General features: G+C 34.1%; 1 protein-coding gene across 3 annotated transcripts; it reads right to left on the bottom strand.

The window, feature by feature from the left end:
• Positions 1 to 4,047: 4,047 nt before the first annotated feature.
• LOC115959776 (putative E3 ubiquitin-protein ligase XBAT35) lies at positions 4,048 to 25,960 on the bottom strand. Of its 3 annotated transcripts, none has more exons than XM_031078341.1 (9): positions 25,556 to 25,927; positions 24,052 to 24,166; positions 11,565 to 11,645; positions 11,377 to 11,465; positions 11,189 to 11,274; positions 10,872 to 10,953; positions 8,363 to 8,465; positions 7,275 to 7,360; positions 4,048 to 4,940 (listed from the first exon to the last, which is right to left on the bottom strand). In XM_031078341.1, exons 1-9 carry the CDS (start codon positions 25,676 to 25,678, stop codon positions 4,227 to 4,229), a joined length of 1,479 nt encoding a protein of 492 aa, XP_030934201.1. In that variant the 5' UTR covers positions 25,679 to 25,927; the 3' UTR covers positions 4,048 to 4,226. The 3 variants fall into 3 exon arrangements, with proteins under 3 accessions (XP_030934201.1, XP_030934200.1, XP_030934202.1); XM_031078340.1 differs by lacking the exons at positions 24,052 to 24,166; positions 25,556 to 25,927 and adding exons at positions 11,946 to 12,060; positions 13,414 to 13,752; XM_031078342.1 differs by lacking the exons at positions 4,048 to 4,940; positions 7,275 to 7,360; positions 8,363 to 8,465; ... (2 more) ...; positions 11,377 to 11,465; positions 11,565 to 11,645 and adding exons at positions 17,319 to 18,092; positions 20,160 to 20,245; positions 21,305 to 21,407; ... (2 more) ...; positions 23,462 to 23,550; positions 23,674 to 23,754 and having other exon boundaries at positions 25,556 to 25,960.
• Between the last annotated feature and the right edge of the window lie 1,941 nt (positions 25,961 to 27,901).

Here is a 27,901-nt window from a genome sequence, read left to right as displayed (position 1 = left end):
CGCATGTATTGGTTGGGTGCCACCTTGATAATAATCAAGAGAGGTCAAACAAGATTTATCCAACAACTCTCAATTCCTATTCGTTCATATATAGCATCTTCTTTTCACAAGGATCCATATTGCCATGCTATTATTTCAATTACTTGAAAAGCAATGAGTTATCAACTTACCATTACTCAGCCCAACAAACAGATAGGCTCATCTTAAGAAATTGATTAACTTGTGCAATTGTTGAGGAAATATAAGAATTAGCATGGAAGGTGCTATATAATTCTTTTCTTTTTCTTTTCATTTTTCCTTTTTCTTTTTTTGTTTTTCTTTTTTATGGAGAGAGAGAGAGAGAGATATGGTTCAAGTTATTTCTTTTCACCAAAAAAGAAAAAATAAATGTGTTAAAATTTTAGTGTTGCATTCCATGATATTGAGTGTAATTAAATACCATGATTTGATTTTTTTTTTTTTTTTATCATAAAATTTTGTTTTAGAGCTGCCTTGAATACCATCAACGAATAATTGATTTATGAAGAATTTCACTCAAGAGAAATGAATTTTACTCAAGTGAATTGGAGTCTCACTCAAACAAAAGTGAGTTTTGCAAAAATGAAACAATAAAAGAACTCAAGACTTTGCTTGTCCCTTGCTCGAGGGATAATAACAAAGTTTGTTTCCTGCTTTTTGTTATGACCTAATTTGTGTTGCTTCTTTAAAACCTAATTGTGCACTTATTAACACTCATCTTTAAATTATGTTAATGATGAGAATAAATTGCCATAGACTATGCTATTCAAAGAGAAAACCTTGTACTTTTTCTTCTAGTGCTTCATAGATAAACTCTAGTTTTCTACCCACTAATCTTGTGATCCCAAAAAGAGTGTTTGAGAGTTTGAAACCACAATTTTTCTCCAATAAAGTTCGCTATTTGTCAATTTTCAAGGAGGTTTTTTTACACTAACACCCTCAAGGTTCCTTTGACGAGGTGTAGTGCAATTTTGGAAAATCGGTTATTGCAAGTCTAGTTTTGCTATACCTAGGGGTATCAGTGTAATTTGTCCAAAAAAATTGTCTAAATGAGTTACCAAAGGAGCAATATTTCAAGCTTTTCCAATTACAGTATCTTTTGAGTACAACCCAAGACCATTGAAATTTGAATTGCACCCTTGGTTTATCAATATAAGAACAAAAACACTAAATTATTATTAATTAATACAAAAGATTTTTAATTTGTCATGACAATAAATGTGGTTGGTAGAATCTAAATTCTAATAGTACAATAAATAAATGTTAAATAATTTTTTTAATGATTGGTCATACATTAGTTTGTAAGATTTATAAGATTTATACATAAAATGTGTAGTATACTATGGTTACTCATATAAGAAAACCAAACCATATATGTTTGCATTAGAGCCTGGACTATCACATTATGACCCTTGATTGTCAAAATTACAGACCATCCTAATTCTTACAGTTTTCATCACTTGATCAGTAGTAATGTTCCTTAATGAAATACTATGGCATGGGTAACCCTTCCCACATCTCTTCGAATATCTTTAACTAGTTGACTTATACGGGTCCAGCTTCCAAACCACGCTATATTGGTGGACCGAATTATTATGGATTCTGACAAATTGCAAGCTGCAAGGATAACAACGAGTATTCACTACACAAGTAATCATTGACATAATCAAGATTCTCAGGCCCTACTTAACAACTTCGAAACATTTACCATCGAAATAAACAGATAATAAATGCTTCTGAAAACAATTTCAGCCAAGGTGGAGGAACCAGACCTTGCTGAGTCTTTCAGTTCAGTTAAACAGCTTCGACAAAAATCTAGACAATTTGTGTTTGCTGGTAGGGAGAAACTAAAAATGTTATGTCAACTCCATAATTTAGCTGAGGTGGCAAACTGAGGTCCCAATCATTCAGCTCAAAAGTCCAAATCACTATGATAATTTGGATAGTCTTCCCCATAATGACATAATTGATCCAACTCTAATAAAGGCATAGTACTTGGTCCAATATTCTCTCTAATATAACCAGTGAACCACCCAAAACTTTACACCTTTTATAGAGCTTATGTTTCACATTGGATAGCTACACTTGAGAGGGTATTAAGAATTGGCAAAGATGAAGTCATAGAAGTTTTATTTATGACAATCTCTACACAATATTTGAGCACAAAATTATTTCCTTGTCTTACGTCAACTTAATTACCACCAACTCTTTCTACTAATTTTAGTAATGCTGATCCATTGCCAGCTTAAATCTTGCTAGTCCCCACTGGCCAGTTGCATCATGATACCCATATCACACTATGTAGGCACACCTACAATTTTCATTTATGTAAAGCAGCTGAATCATTAAAGTGCTGTACTTTTTTTGGGAGGGGAGGGAGGAGAGGGGCTTTCTTTTCTGGGGTATGAGGCTCCAAACTTTTTCGGCAAAATAAAGCAAAGGATAAGATTGAGCAGTAGATCTAGACATAAGTTTTCTTTTTCCTTTTTTTTTTTTTTTTTTTTTCTTTTGGCTGAGTAATAGACACAATTGTGTAGGTCGGTAAGATTGAGATCTAGACACAATTGACCTAGCAATCGAAATATCAGTGAAAAAAAAAAAAAAAAAAAAAAAAAACTGTGACCCTTTAACTAGTTTGCTTCTCATTGCATTTCCGGTCACAATAAATATAGTGACACAACTTTTTTTATAATTGTTAACATAGCATGTTATGATTGATGTATAATAACTGTGATGTCAATAGTAGATCTTAATGAAAGTAATATTACTCAAACCACAACAAAAAAATGTCAAATAGTTAGTAAAAAAAAAAAAAAAAATTACTCTCATAAACACATGCTTGCAACTTTAACCTTAAACAGCTCAAATCTTTTATGACGTAGGTCAACAAGTAATACCCTATCCTACAACGTAAACAATACCCCTTTCTTCTTGATCTTATAAATTTCATATTTCACAACAAAATTTGCCTTGTACGCTATGTTGCTCATTCAAAGGACAGATTCATTTAGGATTTGTTCCCCACATGGGGATGAAACTTTGGAGACAAGGTTAATGCTAAAAAAGTCTTGGAAATCTAATCAGGAACCCACTCTCCAAGCTCAGTTAGACTTTTTAGGCTGAGAAAAGTCACGAACAGTAGTAAAATACTATATATGACATGATACAGAAACTATACTCATGCAAAGTATAGTAGCAAGGTTAAGACAACTTGAAGATTAAAGTGAGATTCTCTGAAGCACGCCATGTGGTGGTTTCACCATCTGGTTTCATGTAAATGGAACGTAGGGTCATTGATGTTATAATTGTGGGCTCTTTTGCTATGATCACACTCACACATCATCAAAAATCCAGTACACATTTGGCCTTTAGGATGGTCCCTTACCTCATTTTGAAGTCAAAAATCAGACACCATATGAAAATGTCTAGTTGCTTCATCTGTCTTGTGTCAAACTCACTTTCTCGAGGAATGGAATTCTATATCTTCAACCAACGTTCAATTTTCAAATAATCATTTGCAAGGACATTGTAACCCTCATTTCCTATTTTGTGGCCAAAGAATAATTCTAACATTGGATAGCTGCATACCATTTCTCGCAATTGTAGCACAGTAATATTTCCGAGGTTGGAAAACAAGAAAACAGATACAGTTTTTTGTAGTTTTTATAAACAGTTTTGTGCGTGCGCGTAAAGAGAGAGAGTTGTCTCATGTCTGAGCAGATATAGGGGTGAACTTCCCTTGATTCTAGAGGTCCAAAGTGAGAGATTACATTGCCACCGACACCACTTATGCCAGTTCAGAAAGGCAACACATTTTACTGTCACATGGCTCCTACGGACTCTCTAATTGCAGTAACCCCTACCAAACAAAGAAAAAAAACAAAAAGAAAGGATGGGTTTCAGTTTTCACCACTTTTTTTTTTTTTTTTTGCTGGGACAGTTTCACCACTGGTAATCCTCCCATGCACAAATTGCTTGGGGACAAAGGAGAGAGGAGGTTCGAGCTACATATCTAACTATCTTAAAAATAAATTTTAATTAATTAATAAAAAATAAATAATAAATAAAATATGCCAACAATGGCCTTGTTGCCCTGTACAATTATATCCATAGCCTGATTAAATTTATGTTACAAGCTCATAAATCAACAACATATTATGATAAAATATGAAAATTGGCCAGCTCCATCATGATCCATTCACTTATTATCATACGGCATAAAGCCTAACGACCTGATTTATCTTGGCTCGGCATACAGGGCAAGCCCCTTTCTTGGCTTTGATCTCATTCAAACAAGACATGCAACCAGCCATATGGCCACAGGGGATGCAGGCTCCCTCTATTGGAGCTTCAAAACATATCACACATGAGGAAGAAGTGTCCTCATCTTTCACATCATTTGTTACAGAAGTTCCATCCTCTCTGGCTGGAGCAGACCAGTCCACTGGACTGAAATCAATGGATGGATAATGGATTGGCCCTTCATCCAAAACCTCAGGAATAGGTGGAGCAGATGGAACTGATGCAGCAATTCCATTGTTACTGGAAACAATGGGAGAAGTGTTACCAATGGCTTGAGCATGCTGAGTTGGATCACTAACTGGCCTAGAATCAGGTACACCCCAGCCATTGTAGTCTTCTTTTGGATTTGTGTCCATCCCTTGACTGCTGCTTGCACCTGAATTTGTGGTTCCTACAGCAGGGCCCCACCCATTATAACTGCCACTCTCAGCAGAATTTCCCCAACCATTTGTGTTGATTGATTCAGAGCTCTGGTGAGTATTTGGAGGAAGTGAGGGTCTATCCAATGAAGCGGACAGAATGGAGGCGTTTATCGCCATAGCCAATTCAACAGCTTCTGCAGCAGTTTGAGAGGCAGCTTCTGGAGTTGAGTTTAGGGTATTAACCGGGGGAGGAATAACCTGAAAATTGAAGAGCTTAATAATAAGACACAAGTGGTAATCTCAAGAAATGTTTGGCCTTCAATTAGATCTTGGAAAGGATGAAGAAAAAGAAGATGAAATCATTGAACAGCTTAGGTTCCTTTCTCAAATATCTTTATGCTTCCATTTACATTCCTATGTTATATCAATGACGACTCTTTTCAAAATAAACATTAAGAAAGCACAAGATACAAGACAAATTTTCAAATTTAATAAATTATTTAACACATTTGCAAGGGTGACTAGCTTTTCTGGCTCTTCCAAAGCATAATTTCCCCAAAATGAGAATCTCTTCCACAGTTCTAAATCAAGAAAATCCTGAAGTTTTAGAACCCCTAAACCAAAAGTGAATTTGATAAACGAAAGTAAAACAATGCGTTTGAGATTTCTACTTAGTATTTACAGGAAGATGATTGAGAATCTGAGATGCAAACTTCAATATAATCTTAGCTGTGCATAACAGCTTTGATAGATACAAACAAAGGGACTCAAATGCCACAGTATGGTAACTTCAATGGTCTTTAAAGAATAATCCTCAATAAGTAGTGCTACTTCAAGAAGTATTCAAAACTTAAATTTAATAAATAAAATAAAATAAATTTAAAAAAAAGGGTTGCTCAGCAACTTGAAGTAGTGCCACTTCTTTACTGTAGCCTTCTAATTTTGGACTATTTTCTAACAAGGGGTCAAAAATAGATCCAAGCAATCATAAGCTGGCCTACACCAAAGTCATTTCATGACATTCAAAGTTCTCATGGTCTTGCATCATCCTATCTTTTTTTTTTTTTTTTTTTTAAATCTAAAATAGATTCTACTGTAACTTAATCAAAGTGAATAGGTGTGTAAAACTCCCTCTTGGAGAATTGAACCCCCAATCCTTGCCCCCCCCCCCCCCCCCCCCCACAACCCTCCCTACAAGAACTTGTAATTGTGGAGTGACCATTACACCAAAGGTGCGTGATGGTGTCTTGCATTGTCCTATCAATGGCTCATCAGATGATTCAGCACAATTATTACTTCTATCACGAAATACTTGAAGGGAGGAATTTTCAAGTGGACAAATGAAGTTGAAGACAGCTTTGCAATCATCATGAAAAAGGTGATTAAAGCTCCTATTCTCCCTTTGCCAAATTTTGACAAGGTGTTTGAGATAGATTGTGATGCTTTAAGCCAACAGCATTCTTTGCTTTCTACTATACAAGTGAAGGTTTTGGGCTTCGAAATTTTGTAGAAGTTGTACCAAGAAGGTCCTTACTTTGCCAAGGTATGGGAAGAGTGCTCAAAGGACCTCATTTTTTTTTTCCAATATTGCAAGATAGTATCTTTTTAATGGCAACCATTTATGTGGTCCACAATGCTCGTTGAGACCGCCAATATTATTGAAACTTGGCTCCCCATCAATGGGTCCTTTCAAATTGGACAGTTGAACAATGTGATCAATACAAGGCTGAAAGTTTGATTGAACTATAGTTTTGTTCGAATAAAAAGATGTAGGACTTGAGGACAAGTCTTTTTTCAACCAACGGAGTCTGACACATGCAATAAATTGGCCCTTAAATGAGGAAAGCACAAAGAGGATTTTTTCTTGTGAAGACACATAATACAAACCCACATGGCTTGGGGGTCAAAAGACTGCACTAAAATTACTTTATGAATTAAATCTATCTTAAATTTTAGTGGTATTAATTACTGGCCAGCCCAAACTCAGCCTCAAGCTTGCCCAAACAAAATGGAGCTCAGGCTGTACACTATAGAATTTAATTTGGGCAGGGATGAGCCTGATGAGCAAACATTTATTTAGGAAGAGCTTAGAAAGCCTACATACCACCGAATTGACTGATCTATAATCAATTCAACATCCTTACCTAAAACTAGCTACTGTTAATGTACAAGCAGATTGCCTCATAATTAAAACTGGTAGCAATTTCCAGCATTCAAATTAATGTCACTAATATGTCGTAGAAGGGGATGTTAAAACTATTCCATTATGTATTCCTATTTTGTTAATTCAAAATCCACATGATCATGAAATATATGCTTGTCTTGGTTTAAAGAAAATGCCCCAAAAGAAATAACCATATTTCTTGTAGTATAAAGGACAAATTATACTTCACAAGTCACCATGTTGCTGATGAACAAAAAAGCATACATTTTATCAAGTGATGAGTCACATGGTTTCAATTTCTGTAGGCAGTACCCATACCAACAGAGTTCAAAAACTTATGTACCTATCACGCTCAAAGTGTGAATAAAGGTAATGTTCATGTACCAGAGAGCGGAACTAAAATCTGTGAACAGTTTATGATAATTTACCGGAGGAATTCCTAAGCATGCACCATAAAGCCGTTGAAGTTGCTGTTTATCACAATCAAGGGCAGATGCAAGCTTATAACGAGTTCCTGATAAGAAAGATATGAACAATAGACAAGAAAATCTCAAAAAGGAGAACAGACATTAAGTATATGCAGTTACAAAACAAGAGTAGTAAACTGTGTTCAGAAGAACATGCTATTTGACTAATCATATTTTAGTTGTTGCAGTCTCAACTAATGATCATTTAGGGAAAAATTCAACTGGAGATATTCTATAGATTTAGAGTTGCTAAATGAACTTTGGATCCTTATCGCTTCTCACTTTCTGAGGAGCACAAATGTGTCTATGTACCCATACCAAGTAGAGCTTATTTATTTATAATGATATTAATTGAAAATAAAAAATCAAAAGAGAAAGTGAGACCATCAGAATGCCAAAATCAGTGGTTAGATACATTCACCTAGAAAGGTAAGCCAGGTTTAAGATACTGATAACTGCACTAGAGAGGTGACACGCTACTTGCATGATTATTATTGCTTTAAGGAGAAAACTGCCAATTCAATATTTAAAAGTTCCATTTCTTGGTGAGGTAGGCTTGCTAAGAGCAAACCAGGTCACAAAGCTAAAACACTGATTTGCTTCAGTTCTAAATGTTAAGCTATCCTCAAATATAATGGCAGTTGTGCATAATTCATATATGTAATAAAGTAATAGGAATGGCTTAAAAAACACACAAGGAGTATGTTTGAGGATTTGGAGAGCACAAGGGACCACCTTTTAGCTCATTTTGTTGGTACCTTGTTTGAAAAATACACGCCAAAACAATAAATTATCCTTATAAAATCAATACAAAATATCTACCAAAAAGAAACAGGGATTTTAGGTATCATGTAAGTTATAATCTCCCTTCCCCCCCTCTCCCACCACCAAAGTTTCAGACTAAGACATCGTGACAATGGTCTTGACATCCCGAGAAAACTCATGACAAATAGAGATTCTTTGGGGTCCACACAAATTTAATTATTTATTTAACACATATTGCCATTAAAAATAATCTGTAGATAATAGTTTCATTGGCAAGAAATTACTAGTAGGCTCGTCAAATATAGTGAGTGCTGGATCCTTTTGCTGAAATTTGGGTTCCTCAATTTTGGCCTTCCAAAGAGCAATAACTGTACGAGGCTGTGCATCCTGTTCAGTGATCAAAATTACAGTTTAAAACAAATAAATGGGAGTAGCATATGAAAGTGAAAGACAGTTTCTATATACATACAAACTATGAGTCATATTACACAACTCTTAGAAGGAAATACTCTACAAGTTCAGCTTCTGGGCAACCTGTATTTGAGGTTGCTGTACTGGTGGCTCAACAAATTTTGGCAGATTTTACACTAGAAAGGGGGTTTGCTAACATATAGCAGAGAAGAATGAAGCACAGTGATAAGTACCCAATCCTACTTCTCATGCCATGTGGTCAACGCAGAGGTGCCAAAGAACCACATGTATAACTGAGAAAGTTATTGCTGCAGCAACGATAATCAATCAGCCACCAGCCAACAACAGGACCGCTGTGTGTGGCAGTAACAACTCAAACACTACAATTTGGATCCAACTAAAACTTGTAGAAACCAAATGGTAAATTTAAGAAGTGGTTTAAAATTCTTATAGAGAGGATATCCTCAATGGGAAAACCATATCCAACTAAGTTTATAGTGAATTTGAATTACCAAATTATGGACAGACATGTTACACTAGTATCCAGACACAGAATCTGAAGAGCGAAGGCTCATAAGCTTTACAAAAAATTAATTTTCTCTTAAGTAATTTTTCTTATTATTCATATTTTTATGTTTTGTTGTGCGTGTGTAGTACTCAATCATTCAGTCACATTAATCCACTTGTGTTGTCACTTACACTACCTCTACAAAGCTTAAGAAGTCTAGATTTAATCCCTGCAATTAAGATACATTCAACCAAAGCACTACATGTGGATTCACATGGTAAATGCAGTAAAAGTACATGAACCTACAAGCCTGCCGTATCAAACCCACTTGCCATCTGGATCCTTAAATCAGCACTTTTCTCTCATTACTGATAGATACTGACATTTGCAATGACAATATGTATGAATAAAAGATAAGTAATAAGATTATATTAATACAAAAAATGAGTCACCCAAGTATACAGGGCATATACTGGGATAAACAATCAGTTACAAAAATTGCATAAATCTAACAAGTCAATAATAGAAAATAAAGAGAGGTTCCTCATGGCTGACAGCCAATCTAATAAAGTTCTAAAAAAGAACTTAAAATCAGGCATAGAACTTTCAGTTTCTTCAAAACTCCTGCTATCGGTATCCATCCTAAGGAGGAGAGAGGTACCAAGCAGCTGAACAAAGACTAAATTGTATAACCATCCCTCAAAGCCCTGCCATTCCTTTACCCAAAAAGTGTTGTAAGAAATATGTCTTTAATTTAAAGAAAATTTAGAAATGTTAAAAATTGAAAAAAAAAAAAAAAAAAAAAAAAAAAAAAAAAAAAAAAAAAAGAAAAAGAAAAGAAAAGAAAACTAAAGGATGAGGGAGATGATTGTGGTAGACAAGATTTACCATCAAAACTTGCCAATGAACTCTAACTAAAATGGCACTTCCTCCTCTTTTAATAATGGGATGGAGGGTAAACTGGTAAAGTTGTATGTTCAAGACCCACAGGGTGTGTGTGTACCGATAAAAAAATTATCTTCCATCAAAACTCTTCCTAAATGACACAAAAACAAAGCCTGCCTTATGTGATTAATTTGGCAAGAATGCAACACCCGTATTTTTGAAGATATTGAGAGACCTGTTGATCTCTTGAGGTCTATGCTAGTTGGGACTTTGCTTAAATGGTCTCATATTTGGGGGTTCACACAATGTATTTCCATTTCTGATTTCCTTATGTCTGTTAGTTTTTCTCTTTGATTTGTTTGTATTTGTTACAAGTGCAGTGGGTTCACCATTATGAACACAACCCATCGTGAACACACTGCCTCCTTTCTCTTCATTAATAAACTTTGATTATCTATAAATAAATAAAAAAGGGACTAAAAAGGAAAAACGATAAGAAGCCTTCTTAGATTCTTCTATTATAGAACATTTTCTATTTAATTCATGCTTTTTTAAGTACAAACACAATTTAAGTGACCATGTGAATGCCAAGAAAGAAAGGCTAATACACATGCACACAACGTGTACAAGCATGCACACTCTCACACACTCTTTGACCCAAGGTTATATTTGCATGCTAAGGTGTTAATCAAGAATTAGTTTTCAAAATTTAAAACAAGCAAGGCAAAAAGAACATCTATGCTCCAGTGTGAGTGGGAATGTCAACAGAATCATCAATTACGCAAAGTCACACTGCACTTCTACTTTTTAAGCTGTAACGTATATAGAGGTGTCAGCCACACTCTGTGGTAGTCTCTCATTCCATTTTTCTCATCATACAATTTCATAACAGGTTATGGCAACCAAAAAGACAAATATATTTCAACAACCAAAGAAATTCAGGTCATAATTAACACTAACAAAAGCTCAACAATTATGTACTGTTATACCTGCAAAGTAGGATAAATGACAAGCTCCATTTTGCGAGGCATTGTAGAATTACTGGAACCACAAGGTATAACGACAACCCAACTGTAAGTAATGAACTCAAATCAGCACATTTGTATATCATTGTTTCCAATAATAGAACACTTCAAATTTCCCTTGAACAGTAATAGTAGAGTTTGGATCTATATCTTGCATTCGAATTGTCCCAATGGTACAGAAATGTTAATGACAGATCATTCTTTTTACGAGAAAAATGATTCTATCCAAAGAGCATAACACGAAATTAATTAACAATAAAGAAATTGAACATTATACGAACATTTTTCTTGTCAGAGGAACTAATGCTTCAAGAATGCCAGGACCATAAAATTCCCGCAGCCAGCCAGAGAAATAGCAAATATGATTCTAAAATGCAAAAAATAAAGTAAATGATTATCCATATTAAACAATACAGATAAGATAGAAACTTTTTGAGTAATTTTTGACTTCTACATTTGTCAAGCATACCTCAATTGCACGAACAACATTAGTATGCCCCTTTACTCTAGCTACATCAAGTGGAGTTTGACAATCATCATTCCTCACCAGAGCATTTGCTGAAACATAAATCAATAGACTAGGTCTTTCAACTTGTGACAAAATAATTCTTATTACAGCAACAAAGACATAACCCAAATTAATAGTTTATGACAAACCTCCATGGGAAAGAAGCAACTTAACAGACTGTTCCAAGCCTCTTTTCGCTGCATGATGTAAAGGAGTACCCGCATGACGCCCTATTACAAAAATAATGAAGAAGATTGAATTCAACTTGCATGTTCATAGTAGTATTACTGGTTAAACTGCAATACAAGCTTAACTTATTACCCTTTTCAGTTATTAGTAGTATTATTATAAATAAATCGTTACTGATTTATGTCTCAAAGTTTAATCAAATTAAACATGAATAGCTTTGTATGTGTTATGCAACAAGATGACTGACTAACAAAACATAACCCATAGCCAAATAGCAACTAACATTTGTAACATAATAACCAATAACCCATTGGACAATGTAAGTACTTTCACAAGCATACCAGGACGATAAGCATTGACATTGGCACCCAATTCAATTAGAGTTTTGGCAATATCAAATAAGTCATGATTCATGCACGCCACGATGAGGGGGGTCTTTCCTTCACTGTCAATCCACTGTAACAAAAAAGAACTCAGTCTCGATGAAAACACACACGGGAAAGCAATTGTATACAGCCTTGCACCAAATTATCAAGCATTAGATTTGACATAAGAAGTATTCAGTTTGAGAAGACAAAATTAAGACATCACTTCTTCGTGATTGACAGAGGAAATGCACTTGATATCGTCTCAACTTATGTTCTTAAGAATGGAGGAAGAGGTCTAAATAATGGGAAGCTGAAAGCAAAGTAGCCTATCAATTTATTTTTTATAGGTCTTTTAATTTTTGATAGGTGAGCAGCCTATCAATTTATCCAAAAAATAAAATGTAGTCTATCAAATCAACAGGAGTGGCCTTTTCATTAAGCACCTTTTCAATCTCTCAGACTATCTCAACAAAGAGATCCCAAGATCCAGAATGGTCATGTGGTGCTATCATTGCTTCGGTCATGGAATGTGACAACAGTAGTCAAGGCATGACGGTCGTGAAGTGGACCATTGGAATCATATTTTGATCGATATGTGAGAGAGAGAAAATGGTTATCCCCAAGTACATAAATCATTCTCTCATCACATTTCTTATTTTATTACGGGTAGATGACGCACTCCCTACAAAATACGTGTTGGAGGTGAGTGAATATGAGTCTTTAAAAGACCATATTTTCAAAAGAAGAAGTTTACTACAAATTATAGTGCAATTTGGTATCAAGGTTATGTGATTGATATTCATCATATTCCAGTCCATTTCCAATAACTAGGCTTAAGCTTTTTTTTATCTATTTATTTTGTAATTTAATTGTCATAAAAGGAGACCAGGCAATGCCTATGAGCTACAGGGCTCTTGACAATAACTAGGCTTAAGCTTTTACTGTATCAAAATTGATTGAGAAGTGCTATGTAAACAACATTTTCACAATACTTTCACAACAAATCCTAAGTAGTAAGTTGTTGTTTTTGGTTCTAATTTGAACCAACCACTCAAATGACTTTTTTAGCCACTAATAACGGCAAGGAACAACCTGTCACTTCAAATTTGTTATGATATGAAAGTGTTGTGAAAATGTTGTTTACATAGCATTTCTCTTGTTAATAACTACACAAAATAGACCCAATATCAATATGAAAGCTTGCCCTGAGTTGATAATTTTTATGATAACCGATTTATTCTTGCACAGAAATGGTTGGTTATAAACCTTTTTTATACACATAAATCCCAATAAGCAATAAACAACGAAAACCCATTACGCTAGGATGTCCCAAAAATATCAAAAAACAAGAATAAGATGTAAAGTTGATGTTTTTGGAAACATAAACAATTAAACCAAAAACAAAAGGGGGGGGGGGGTCGAGGAGCATTGTGAGGTTTACCTCAAGGCTAGCACCTTCTCTGCAAAGAGCTTTAATGGCTTCCACATCTCCAGTTCTGACCAGTTCATGGAGCAACTCGGCTTGGGGTCGTTGTTGGCTCATGGGTTCAAGAATTTGGCCCATAATAACAAGAAATGATAGAGATATTCTGAAGCTAAGAAAAAGGAAAAGAGTGGAAACAGAGTGCAAAATTGTAATTCTCTGAATTCAAATAAAAGGGTAATGGCTTGTGTCTCGGAAACTTAGCAGGGAAGGAATGTTTTGTCTGACTCTGTTTCGGATGTTTTTGACAGGAAACTTCCAATATTCATCAAACTCCTTCCTTTTTTTCTTTTTTTCTTTTTTTGCTTTTTTAATCAAAGTGGATATTTGTGATAACATATTCACAATTTTACAACAGATGGCAACGGGGCGGATCATGTCATAAGTACTCGCCCCATCTCATTTTCGGGTTAGAAAAAACCCTGTGGAGCGAGAGTGAGATAAGTTGGGTCCCAAATAAGTCGAAAATGTTTTATTAATTTTAATGAGGTGACTTCAATATTGAAGAGATAAATTATTTGAAATATAAATGAAAATGACGGCCATGAAAGTACTAAATATTTTTAAAATGATAATAAAAAATGTACATCTATCTATATATATATATATATATATAATATAATATAAATATAGATAATATAAGATTGAAATGAATGATGATTGCTCTTTATTGTGGTTACATAAATTAATCCCATATATATATATATATATATTATAAAATATCGAACATTTGTAACTTTTCATTTTTTTAATAGGCACCTTTTTCGATCAATAGACACATTTTTATTCAATAGACACATTTTCAGTCAATAGGCACATTTTGATATATCCAATATGAAAGGTTATAATCATTCAATAGACACCTTTTAGTGGGCACATTTTTAGCCAATAGGCATCTTTTTTATCAATAACCACTTTTTTGTATATCTAATATGAAAAGTTATGACATTTCAATAGACGCCTTTTGGTAGACACATTTTTGGCTAATAGGCATCTTTTCGATCAATAGACACATTTTTGTATATCCAATATAAATGGTTATGACTTTTCAATAGACACCTTTTAGTAGGCACATTTTTGGCCAATAGGCATCTTTTCGATCAATAAACACTTTTTTGTATATCCAATATGAAGGGTTATGACATTTTAATAGACACCTTTTAGTAAGCACTTTTCCACTCAATAGACACCTTTCCGATCAACAGACAAATTTTTCATTCAATATACGCATTTTTGCCCAATAAGCACTTTTTGGCATATATATTACAACCTATATTATATATACCTATACATACAACACAAACTAATAAATAAAACAACATTACTTTTTCAAAAAAATATAAATAATAATAATAACATTACTTTCTTCTGCCTAACTAATAAAATTTTGGGATTCAAAAAGAAAATTATGTTATTTCTTTCAATATCATTTTTTTTTTTTAATTTCATACATTTTTGCTTACTGCTCCAACTCAAAAATAATGGTTTTTTTTTTTTTTTTTCTTGAAACTCATTCAGTAGCTATTCTTGTGCATCGCATGGGTTAATGACTAGTATATCTAAAAATTGAAGTATAGCATTTATTGTTGCTACACTCTTATTGAGTCACATCAGCGTCCACATGATCCGTTTATTGTCTACCTTATTTTCTCTTTCTAAACATTTATTCTCTCTATTCTAAAAAAAAAACTCTTCTCCCTATTAGTCCATATTTACTATTACACTTCCTTCAACCTTTCCCCTCCCTCCTTACCTTTTTGTTTTCTCATTACTTTCTATTTTACCTCTTTATCTTCCCACTACTCTCACTTTATTGTTACACTTTCTTCATCATTTTCTCTTTCTTATATTTTGACTATTCTTCTTCCTATTTTATTTTGTATAATTTCAATATCATTTCTTCCATTCAATTCATATTTTCCCCACAAAAAATCTTAAGTTCTCTCTCTCTCTCTCTCTCTCTCTCTCTTGTAGATTTTTTTTTTCTTTCTTATAATTCTATTTAAGATTGATGGTTTTTTTATGGTTTTTTTTTTTTTAAATGTGTTTTGGTATTGTGTTTTTTTAATTTCCCAATACAAAGTCTTCACTCTCCCTTTTTATATAGCTTTGCTTGAATTTTGATTTGGGTTAATACTTAGTTTTTTTTTTTTTTTTTCTTTTTTATAGGTAATAAGAGTAACATTAATCGTGATGAAAAAAAAAGAGAAAGAAAATACATTGTGTTAATGATGGTGAACATAAGAAAAAACAACAAACAACATCAAAGAAAAAATAACTCAAGGGACAATTTAAAGAGTAGAAGAAAAAAACTCAATGATAGAAGAACAATTTGAAAAACCCTAGCACCTAAACTAATTGAAAAGAGTTCGCTGGCATAAAGCTTATACTTAATTTTTAGGAAAATAGGAATAAGGGTGTGCAGCCAACCCGCCAACCTGCCAAACCCGACCCGACCTGACGGGTTGGGTCGGTTTTTAGGGCTTGGTGGGTCAGGTTGGGTTACAAATTTTTTTTTTTTTATTTTTTTATTTTTTTTTTTTTATAGCGGGCCGGGTTGGATTTGGATCATAAAATTACAAATCCGCCAAATCCGACTTGACCCACCCATATTTTAATATATGTTTAAAATATATTATATATTTAATAAATTTTTTTTTAAAAACTAGCTGTATAGCACTTCCTCGATTCCTACTATCATATATAATATAAAATTCTATTAGTTCTTTTAATATATATTTAAATATATTATATAATTAATTAAAAAAAAATTAGATATGTTTTGTTTATAACTGAGTAAGGAACTCATGTATATTTTGTTTATAAGTGAATTAGGATACTAATTCATTTATATTTTGTTTATCAATTCGATTGAATACTTATACATATTTTGTTTACAACTAAGTTGGAATATTAGTTTATTTATTAATATATATTTTGTTTATCAACTCACGTGGCAAGTGCGATATATTTTTTTCTGCTCAATTTAATAATAAAAATAATAATAATAAAATTTTTCCAACCCATGGGTTCAACCTGACCCAACCCAACCCATATGGGTTAGGTTGGACTTATGTGATGGGTTGGGTTGGGTTGAATTTTTTTTGACCCACCATGATGGGTGGGGTTAAAAAATCCCCTTAACCCATCCCAACCCAACCCATGCACACCCCTAAATAGGAATTTGAGTTTATATCAAAACATAATTTACATGACTGTGAATTTGAAAATGTCTACCAATTTTTTGAGTGATAAATTATTATAAAGTCTATCTTTTATTCCTTTTATTTCATCTTAATTTTGGTTAAGATAACATTGTAATTTTTTGATGAATTTATATTATTATGATAATTTCCTTATTCCTTAAGAGATGAGAAATTCGAATAATAAATTTGAAATTTATAAAATTTAGTTTTATATCAAATATAATACACTACAACAGAAGTTAGAAAAATATAGTTCTCCTTAAAAAAAAATATTAATCAAACATACAAAAAATAATAATATGATATATTTATAATTTGTAGAGATAAAAGAATTAAAAATACTCATAGAAATATTTAAAAAAAATAGATAATACTTGTAGCAATTGTTACTTTTTATATATTATAGCCTATTACATAATAGTTATATATTTTCACACATTGCGACTAGCTATAACTAAAATATGAACATATGGCCCCGTTTGGTACGCAAGTTTAAACACATGTTTTCAATATTTAAACAACATTATACGTATTTCAATATAATTTTTTACCCACACGTACTTTCAAAAAAATTGAAAACTATTATTTAAACACACGTACCAAATAGACTATTTTCAAAGCGTGGCAGGGCCGGGCAAGTAGAACCAGTCCACACCCTGACCTCTTTAAGGTAGAAAAACTTTATTTAATAAATTAACTTTAGCGCAATAAAATTTCGGCCTACGTTCACTTCTTGTAGTATGGGAAGTTCCTCCCTAGCTATACAGTACATTCGCAACATGGGTCTTGTGGCTTACACTTATATCCAGAGTGCCCCATTAAATGCATGTTACAAGCTCACCAAAAAAAAAACTCTGCCTTGTTTTGTAACCAAGCAGACTGCCCAACAATGGCCCTGTTGCCCCGTACATATTTATATACATAGCCTCATTAAATTTATGCTACAAGCTCATGATAAATCCACATATATTAAGATGAATATGTGAAAATCTTGAATCAATCCCACCTGCAGGCCAGCTCCAATCATAAGCTATTCACCTATCAGACGGCATAAAGCCTGACAACACAATTTATCTTGCCTCGGCATACAGGGCAATCCCCTTTCTTGGCTTTGATCTCATTCAAACAAGCCATGCAACCCGCCATGTGGCCACAGGGGAGGCAAGCTCCCTCTATTGGAGCATCAAAACATATCGCACATGAGGAAGAACTGCCCTCACCTTTCACATCATTTGTTACAGAAGTTCCATCCAAATCCTCAGGAATAGGTGGAGCAGATGGGGACACGTTATCACTGGTTTGGGCATGCTGAGTTGGATTGCCAACTGGCCCAGAATCAGGTACACCCCACCCATTATAAGTGCCACTCTCATCAGTTTGAGGTGCAGCTTCTAGAGTTGAGGTTTGGGTAGGCACTGGGGGAGGCGTAACCTGAAAAATTAAGAGTTTAGTAATAACACACAAGTGGTAATCTCATGAAATGTTTAGCGAAACTCAGCAATTCATTGATTTCCTTTTATTTTTCTCCATCCTTTCCAAGATCCAATTGAAGCCTGCTTTCCTTTAATATCCCTCACAACTCTTTTGGAAATATACATTAAGAAAGCACAAGATACCAGCTAACTTTTCAAATTTAATCCATTATTTCATGCATTTGCAAGGATGACTAGCTTTTCAGGCTCTTCCAAACCCTAATTTCCCCTCATGGACCTCTTCCACAGTTCTAAATCAAGAAAATACTGAAGTTTTTAGAACTTCTAAACCAAGGGAGAATTTGATAATTGAAAGTAAAACAATGCATTCAAGATTTCTACTTACAGGAAGATAATTGAGATGCAAACTTCAATATGATCCTAGTTGTGCATAATAGATTCTATAGATACAAACAAAAGGACTCAAATGCCACACTATGGTATTGGTAACTGCTATGTTCTTTAAAGGAACATCTACAATTAGTGCCACTTCAATAAGTATTCAAACTTTTAAAGGAACAAAAGTTGTTCAGCAACTTGAAGTAGTGCCACTTGTCTACCGTGGCCTTGTATTTTTGGACCATTTCGTTTCCAACAAGGGGATAAAAATAGAACCAAGCAAAAACCGAATCAATCACAAGCTGGCCTACGCCAAAATCATTTTATGACATTCAAAGTTTTCATGGTCTTGTATCGTCCTATCAGTGGTTCATCAAAGGATTCAGCACCATCATTACCTCTATCACCAAATACTTGAAAGGAATTCAAGTAGGCAAATAAAGTTGACAAGAACTTTGAAATCATCAAGAAAAAGGTGATTAAAGATCCCACTCTCTCTTTGCCAAATTTTGACAAGGTGCTCGATATTGATTGTAATGCTTTAAGCTAACAGCATTCCTTGATTTCTACTATGCAAGTGAAGGTCCTTACTTTGTCAAAGTATGAGAAGAGTGCTTAAATGTCTTTATCTTCTTTTTTCTTTTTTTCCTTTTTTATTTCATGATGGTATCTATTCAAAGGCAACCATTTATGTGTTCCACAATGCTCATTGAGGAGCGCCAGTATTACTGAAACATGGTTCCCCATCACTGGGCCCTGTCAAATTGGACATGTTTACAACAATGTGATCAATAATACAAGGCTGACAGTAGATGGAACTATAGTTTTTTTCGGAAGTCTTTTTTCAAATAATGGAGTCTAACACTGGAGTCTATGGAAGACTTCTAGGACACATGCAATAAATGGTCCTTAAATAAATTAATCACAAAAAAGATTTTTCCTTGTCAAGACACATAATACAAACCCATATGTCATGGGGGTCAAAATACCTTGCTAAAATTACTTCATGAATTAAATCTATCTTAAGTTTTAGTGGTGTTAATCACAGGCCAGCCGAAACTCAGCCAGAAGCTTGCCCAAACAAAATGGGCTGAGCTCAGAAGCTGTAAACTTTAGAATTGAACTTGGACTGGGATGAGCTTGATGAGCAGACGCTTATTTGGGATGAGCTTAGGCAAGCCTCCATCCCACCCAATTGATTGATCTATGATCAATTCAATATCCTTACCTAAAACTAGCTACTGTTAATGTGCAAGTAGATTGTCTCATAATTAAAACTGAGAGCAATTTGCATTCAAATTAATCTGTCATTAATATGTTTTAGAAGAGGATGTTTAAACTTACTCCATCATGTATTCCTATTTGTTAATTAAAAATCCACATGATCATGAAATATTTGCTTGTCTTGGTAAAAAAAAAAAAAAAATCCTTAAAAGAAATAACCATATTCCATGTAGTATACAGGTCAAATTATCCTTCATAAGGCACCATGTTGCTGATGAAAATATGAATACATTTTATCGAGAGTGAGGACTGAGGCACATGGTTTCAATTTCTGTAAGCAGTCATCCATACCAACAGAATTCAAAAGCCTATGTAACTATCATGTGCAACATGTGAAAATACAGGCAACATGCATGTACTAGTTAGTGGAACTACAATCTGTGAACAGTTAATGATGATTTACCTGAGGAATTCCCATGCATGCATTATAAAGTTGTTGAAGTTGCTGTTTATCACCCTCAAGGGGAGATGTAAGCGTATTCCGAGTTCCTGATAAAGAAACATATGATCAATAGACAAGAAAAGCTCAGAAAGGAGAACAGACATTAAGTATATGCTGTTTCAAAACTAGACGCATAAACTGTGCTCAGTAGCACATGCTCTCTGACTGTTCATATTTTAGTTGTCACAGTCTCAACTATTGATCATTTAGGGACAAACTCAAAAAGTAAAAATTTAACTGGAGCAGTTCTATCAATTTAGAGTCGCTAAATAAGCCCATCATGATATCCCTTTCTCATTAAATTAAATTAATGACAAAAGGAGGCTATAAAAGCAAGAGTCTAAAAGAACATTAAACATTTGTGTAAACATGTATGAAAATTGTTTATTAAAACTTTGGAACCATACGGCTTCTCACTTTTCTGAGGCACAAAAATGTGTCCATGTGCAGATACCGAGTACAACTTATTTATTTTTAATGATAATAATTTAAAGTAAAAAAATAAAAATGAAAGTGAGACAATTAGAATGCCAAAATAAGGGGCCGTTTTGTAATGTTGTTCTAGTAATGTTATTTGTATTTTTTGGAAATATGTATCGGTGAAAAAGTATATGAAAATACGTGTAATGTTGTTTAAACACTGAAAACTATTGTTCAAAACATCCTACCAAACAGCCCCTAAATGGTCAGACACATTCACTTTTAAAGGTATGCCAGGTTTAAGATATTGCTACCTGCACTATAGAGGTGACATGCTACTTACATGATTATTATCACTTCAAAGATAAAAACAGCCAAATCAGTACTCAATAGTTCCATTTCTCCGTACAGGTAGGCATGATAAGAGCAAACCAGGTCAGGAGGCTACAACACCATTTGCTTCAGTTCTATGTTTACAAAATATCTACTAAAAAGATAGGTATCCCCCACTCCATAAAAGAAAGCAAAAAAGTTTCAGACTAAGACATCATGATAATAGCATTTATATCACAAGAAAATCATGACAAATAGAGATTCTTCAGGGTCCACATAAATTAATTATTTATGTAAAAAATATTTCCATTATAAATGATCCAGAGATAATAGTTTCATTGGCAAGAAATTACTAGTAGGCTGGTCAAATATAATGAGTGCTGGATCCTTTTGCTGAAACTTGGGTTCCTCAATTTTGGCCTTCCAAAGAGCAATAACCGTACGAGGCCGTGCTTTCTGTTCATTGATCAAAATTACAGTTTGAAACAAATAAATGACAGTAGCATATGAAAGTGTAAGACAGTTCCTATAATTTGAAGAACAAACCAAAAGACATATTACACAACTCTTAGAAGGAAATAATCTACAAGTTCAGCTTCTAGTCAACCAGTATTTGAGGTTGTTGTAATGATGGCTCAACAAATTTTCGAGATTTTCCACCAGAGAGGGGCTTTGCTAGCTCATCATGGTTTTCCCAGTGAGGATTTCCCCCTCTATAAGGATCTTAAACTACTTCTTAAATGCATCATTTGGTTTCTAAAAATCTTACTTGGATCCAAATTGTAGTGTTTGAGTTGCTATAGCCACACTCAGCAGTCCTGTTGATGGCTGGTGGCTGATTGATTATTGTTGCTGCAGCAATAAATTTCTCACTTATTTATGTGGTTCTTTGGCACTGCCACATGGCATGAGAATGGGTACTTATCATTGTGCTTCATCCTTCTCTGCTATAGGAATATTGATGGCGTTTTCACTACGATGGTGGATAATGCTAGTTCAAATAACACCGTCATTATCTACTTAAAGGGAACTATTAAGAAGTGGAAAGGGACCATTTTGGGACATGAATTTTTACAGATGAGACGAACCTATAAGCATGTTGTATTGGCTCCTTCAATCAGGACTTTTCTCTCATAACTGATAGATAGCAACATTTTCAATGACAATAAGTACGAATACATGACGCCGTCATGGTTATTGGTATCTATCTTGAGGAGGAGGACTGGGCAACTGAACAAAGGCTGAATTGAGTAAACCATCCATCAAAGCCCACCTTTCCTTTACCCAAAAAGTTAATTTAAATTTAAAGGAAATTAAGGAATATTGCTTATTTAAAATATAAATATAAATAAAGGGATGAGGGAGATGTGTATGGTAGACAAGATTTTCCATCAAAACTTGCCAGTGAGCTCTAGCTCAAATGACATTTCCTCCTCCCTCAATAATAAGGAGGGTAAAATCATGCGTTCAAGACCCACAAGGTGTGTGTGTGTTACTTACCAATAAAAAAATATTTTCCATCAAAAATCTCACTAAATGACACAAAAATAGAATAAAGAGATTAAAAAAGAAAAGGGACTAATAAGGCAAAAAGATAGGAAGCCTTTCTTAGTTTCTTCTATCATAGAACATTTACAATTTAATTCATGCCTTTTAAGTACAAACAGGTGAGCAACTAAGTAACCAAGTGAATACCTAGAAAGAAAGGCTAAGACACATGCTCACAGTTATCTTTGAATGCAAGAAAGGCAAAAGGGACATCTATGCTCCAATTTGAGGAGGGAATGTCAGAATTATCAATACTTGGGATCATACTACACTTCTACTTTTTAAGCCATACTTGGGATCATGCTAGCCACATTGTGGTAGTCTCTCTCATCATCATACAATTTCATAACAGGTTTTGGCAACAAAAAAGACAATATATTTCAACAAACAATGAAATTTAGGTCATAATACTACCTAAAAGCTCCCCAATTATGTTCTGCTGTACCTGCAAATCAGGATAAATGAAGAGCTCCATTTTGCGAGGCGTTGTAGAATTACTGGAACCCCAAGGTATAACAACAACCCAACTGCAAGTAATGAACTCTAATCAGTGCATATGTATATGCATTGTTTATAATAACAGAACACTTCAAATTTCCCTTTGAAATTAAGAGTAGATTTTGAATCTATAATTTGCATTGGCAAAGTTCCAGTGGTGCTGGAATATTAATGACATAACATTGTTTTTACAAGAAAAATGATTCTGTGCAAAGAGCATAACATGAAATGAATTAACAATAAATAAAAAATGAACGCTATACAAACATTTCTCTTGATAACAGTTGAGGCGCTAATGCTTCAAGAAAGCCTGGACCATAAAATTCCCGCAGCCAGCCAGAGAAATAGCAAATACTTTTCTAAAATGCAACAAATAAAAAGTAAAACTTTAACCTTATGAAACCATACAGATAGAGATAGAAAAATTTTGAGTAATTTTTTACTTCTACATCTGTCAAGCATACCTCAATCTCACGAACAACACTGGCATGCCCGTTTATTCTAGCAACATCAAGTGGAGTTTGAGAATCATCGTCCCTCACCAGAGCATTTGCTAAAACATGAATCAATAGACTAGGTCTTTCAATTTGCGACAAATAATTGTTACACTAGTAGATAATTTATAGGTTTATTACAGCAACAAAGACATAACCCATATTACTAGTTTATGACAAACCTCCATGGGAAAGAAGTAACTTAACAGACTGTGCCAAGCCTCTTTTTGCTGCATGATGTAATGGAGTACCCGCATGACGCCCTATTACAAAAATAATGAAGAAGATTGAAATCAACTTACAAGTTCATAGTAGTATTATTGGCTAAACTTCCATACAAGCTTAACTTATTACCTTTCTCTGTTATTGGTAGCATTAATATAAATTAATCATTACTGGTTTATAATTCAAATATGAATCAAATTAAACATGAATAGCCTTGTATATGTTATGCAACGAGATAACTGACTTTTAAAAATGACATAGCCAAATAGCAACTACCATTTATAAAATAATAACCAATGACCCATTGGATAATGTAAGTACTTTCATAAGCATACCAGGACTGTAAGCATTGATATTGGCACCCAATTCAATCAGAGTTTTGGCAACATCAAACAATTCGAGATTCATGCACGCCACAATGAGGGGGGTCTTTCCTTCTCTATCAGCCCACTGTAACCAAAAAAAAAAAAAACTCAAGTCTCCATGTAAACACACACACATAGAGCAATCGTATACAGCTTCACACCAAAGAGAATGATGTCACTTCTTTGTAATTGACATAGAGGAAATACACTGCATACGGTCTCAACTTAGTGTCTTATGAATGGAGGAAGATAACTAAATAATGAAAAGGTCAAAGCAACGTTGCCTATCAAATTGACAGGAGTGACCTTTTCATTAAGCACCTTTTCAATCTCTCAGATTATCACAACACAGAAATCCTGAGTTCCAGATTTGTCACGCAGAGCTATCATTGCTTCAGTCATGAAGTGGACCATCTGGATCATAATTTGGTCGATAAGCGAAAGAAAAAAAATGGTAACCCCCAAGCTGATAAATAATTCTCTCACCACATTTCTTATTTCATTATGGGTAGATAATGCACTCCCTAAGAAATAAATGCTGGACATGGGTGAATATGAGTCTTTGAAAGACCATATTTTCAATAGAAGAAGCTTCCTCCTTTCAAAAAAAAAAAATAGAAGAAGCTTCCTACGGAGTATAGCACAATTTGGCATCGAAGTTTTTTTTTTTTTTTTTTTTTTTTTTTTTTTTTTTTTTTTGAGCATGGAAAAATGGGGGCCTTTATGGGTATATTACACCCCCAGGCAGGGTGCCAGATGGCCTCGGACAAGGTAGCCCGATCTCGGGAGCCCACCTGTACCACTGTGTGTGTAGTTATCCCACTAAGGATGCCCACCAACGGACTCCTGCAGGCAGCGGGATTTGGCAGCGGGATTCGAACCTAGGTGTGGTGCACGAAGTGAACGAAACTTACCCACTCAACCAAGCCACCGTTGGCATTTGGCATCGAAGTTATGTGATCGATATTCATTATATTATATCCAGTCCATTTCTAATAACTAGGATTTAGCTACTTCTTCGTTTTATAATTCAATTGATATAATAATTGGGATAGAGAAGGATTTGAACCTTGGTTCACCTCGTAAAAAGAGACCATACAATGCCACTGAGCTACAAGGCTCTTGACAATACCTATACTTTAGCTTTTAGTGTAACAATATTGATAACTACCACCCAAAAAAAAAAGAAAAAAAAGACCCAGATGAAAGCTTGTCCTGAGTTGATAAATTTTTTTATTCTTGATTTATTGTAACACAAAATGTTGGTTAATTATAATGACCTTTATTTTTGTACACTTAATTCCCAATTACAATGTGAAAACCCATTACCTTTGCTAGGATGTCCCAAACATATAAAATATCAAGAATAGTATGTAAATTTGAAGGTCTAAATAGTTTTTTGTTTTTTTTTTTTTTTTTTTTTTTTTTTTTTTTTTTTTTAAGTGGAGACGATGAGGAGCATTGTGAGGTTTACCTCAAGGCTAACACCTTCTTCGCAAAGAGCTTTAATGGCTACGATGTTTCCAGTGCTGACCAGTTCATAAAGCAACTCTGCTCTAGGGCGTGGTTTGTTCATGGCTTCAAGATTTTGGCCCATAATTCAAGACTAAGAAAAACAGAAGGAAAATGACAGAGTCTTGAATTTATGAGTCAACAAACCCACAAAGATTCTCAAGACAGAAGAAAAAAAAAAGACCAAAGACAGAGTCTATGGATTCTTTAATAAAAGGGTTTTGCTTTTGAATCACACACTCTCTCACTCGGCACTAAGCTGTGTTTCAGTTCTACATCCAAAAAAAAAAAAAAAAAGCTGTGTTTCAGTAACTTCGTATTGAAGGAATGTTCAGTGACTTTGCTTTTTGATCAATGCTTTATGGTTCTTACCAATAACTACTCCGCACTCACCACATTGTAATGCAAATTGTAAAAAAGTTTATAACTCCTTAACATATTCCTTTTTCCAAAGGAAGTTTTCAATATTCTTAATATTATATTTTTTTTTAACCAAGTGGAGTTGGCCAAGCGGTTTGGCGCTTGGTCTCAGAGTGCTTGTACTTGGTTCGACTAGGTGTGCTCCCTAGTTCGAGTCATGCTACCTGCACTTTGAAAAGAATCCCTGGGCCAGTGCTTTACCCCTTCGTGGGCCGACCCGGCACGAACAGTGATTAATCTCTGGTTGAAAGCTTTGAGGATACACTGTGGGAAACCAAAAAAAAAATATATATATATTTTTTTTCAAATGGAAAGTTGCGTATATATCACAAATTACACTTTTTAACTTTGCTTAAAATCCAATTTTGTTTAATTTTCAATTTTATTCAATTTAGTTACTCGATTACTCTTCGTCAAAATTGCACCATTAACTCTCAACTTTGTTCAATACAAGACTATATTGTTTTAAAGGTTTTTAACTGTTCAAATTTGATGGAGACTAATGGGATATGAATTGAACAAAGTTGAAAGTTAAATAACTAAATTGTATGAAAGTGAGTTAAATGACTAAATTGAATTTTAGGCAAAGTTAAAATGTTCCATTTGTAATTTAGCCTCTCTCTTTTGTAACGAAGTGAATAATGTAAATTACAACTTATAACTAAGAAAGATATACTTATGTTAACATGTATGGTCCATTGGAGTCTAGGTCCACTTAGTTCTTATATTGCATTACAGATATACTTGTACCCATATGCCTCTTTTTTATATATATATATATATATATATATATATATATTTGTTTAGTGTATGTATATAAGAGAATTTTCAAAATAATTCAAAATATGTAATTATGAGCCGAGTGATTTTCTCTTGGAGCCAAATCAGTAGTTGATATTGAGTAACGGGCAATTATTAAATATTCTCGAAATACTATAAATGCATATTCTTCCCTCTCACATAATTATAAGTCCTATTCATTAAATTCATGGTGAGACACACAATTTATGTAAGAGAGAGAAGAATACACATTTATTATACTCTTAGAGTATTCAATAATTTTCCATGAGTATCCGTAGAAGAGCCAAATTTGGAGCTAATTATGAGCAGCGGTAGGAGGATTTTGTGTGATTTTCATATTTATTGTTCTGTTACCCTTTTGTTTTTGTGTATTGCTGACTTATTAGGGAGACAAAAGTCCCAACTTGGACAGGAGTTTGAAATCGATCACAAGGAAGTGGCTTAGTAAACATCATCAAGCTGATGAGAGGTACAAACAAACTTAGTGACACGATCACCTTGAGTAAACTTAGTATGTGCATGAAAAACCAGACTAACCGACTTGTATAAGGCACTGATGTTGTCACAAAAGAGAGTAGCCAGAGTACGTAAAGGGATACCAAGGTCACGTATTTTAAAGGAGATCCAAGTGACTTCAAGAGTGGCAGTAACCATAGCTCGATACTCTGCCTCTATACTTGGGCGAGAAAGAAAACTCCATAACCCATCATGGAGCGACAAGTAAGAGGATAACAAGCCCAATCAGAATATTAAAATGTATAAAAATCAATTGTGTTGTCACGTAGGAGATGAATACCAAATTTGAAGGTATGGATTGTAATTAATTTCTGGCCCATAACTACCTCACAAAGCTAAGGAGCGATGGGTTATTTCTAGCAATCCAATTGACTACCATACCTTCCATGTAATGCCAAGTGTCTTCTACTTTGTTATCTATACTACTATTTAATAGGTTTCCTTTGTTTGAACTGAATTTTTTTTCCTAAAATACCCCTATTTTCCTATATTTAAGTCGAGACAAAACTAAAGGATAATTTGATAAAACTACTCATTTTAACTCCTAATAAAACATTGCTAATAAAATAGG

Source organism: Quercus lobata, chromosome 9 (genome assembly GCF_001633185.2).
Source record: "Quercus lobata isolate SW786 chromosome 9, ValleyOak3.0 Primary Assembly, whole genome shotgun sequence".
Classification (NCBI taxonomy): Eukaryota; Viridiplantae; Streptophyta; class Magnoliopsida; order Fagales; family Fagaceae; genus Quercus; species Quercus lobata.
This window is presented reverse-complemented; position numbering and strand designations above follow the sequence as displayed.

What these genes read in the sequence shown, in the direction of transcription:
- LOC115959776 (XM_031078341.1), bottom strand. Translation starts at nt 25,678, where the DNA reads ATGGGCCAAAATCTTGAAGCCATGAACAAACCACGCCCTAGAGCAGAG. An exon ending in AAGAAGGTGTTAGCCTTGAG is followed by an intron (nt 24,167 to 25,555) that starts GTAAACCTCACA and finishes TTTTGGTTACAG; the next exon opens with TGGGCTGATAGAGAAGGAAA. An exon ending in CATGCTTAGGAATTCCTCCG is followed by an intron (nt 4,941 to 7,274) that starts GTAAATTATCAT and finishes TTCAATTTTCAG; the next exon opens with GTTATTCCTCCCCCGGTTAA.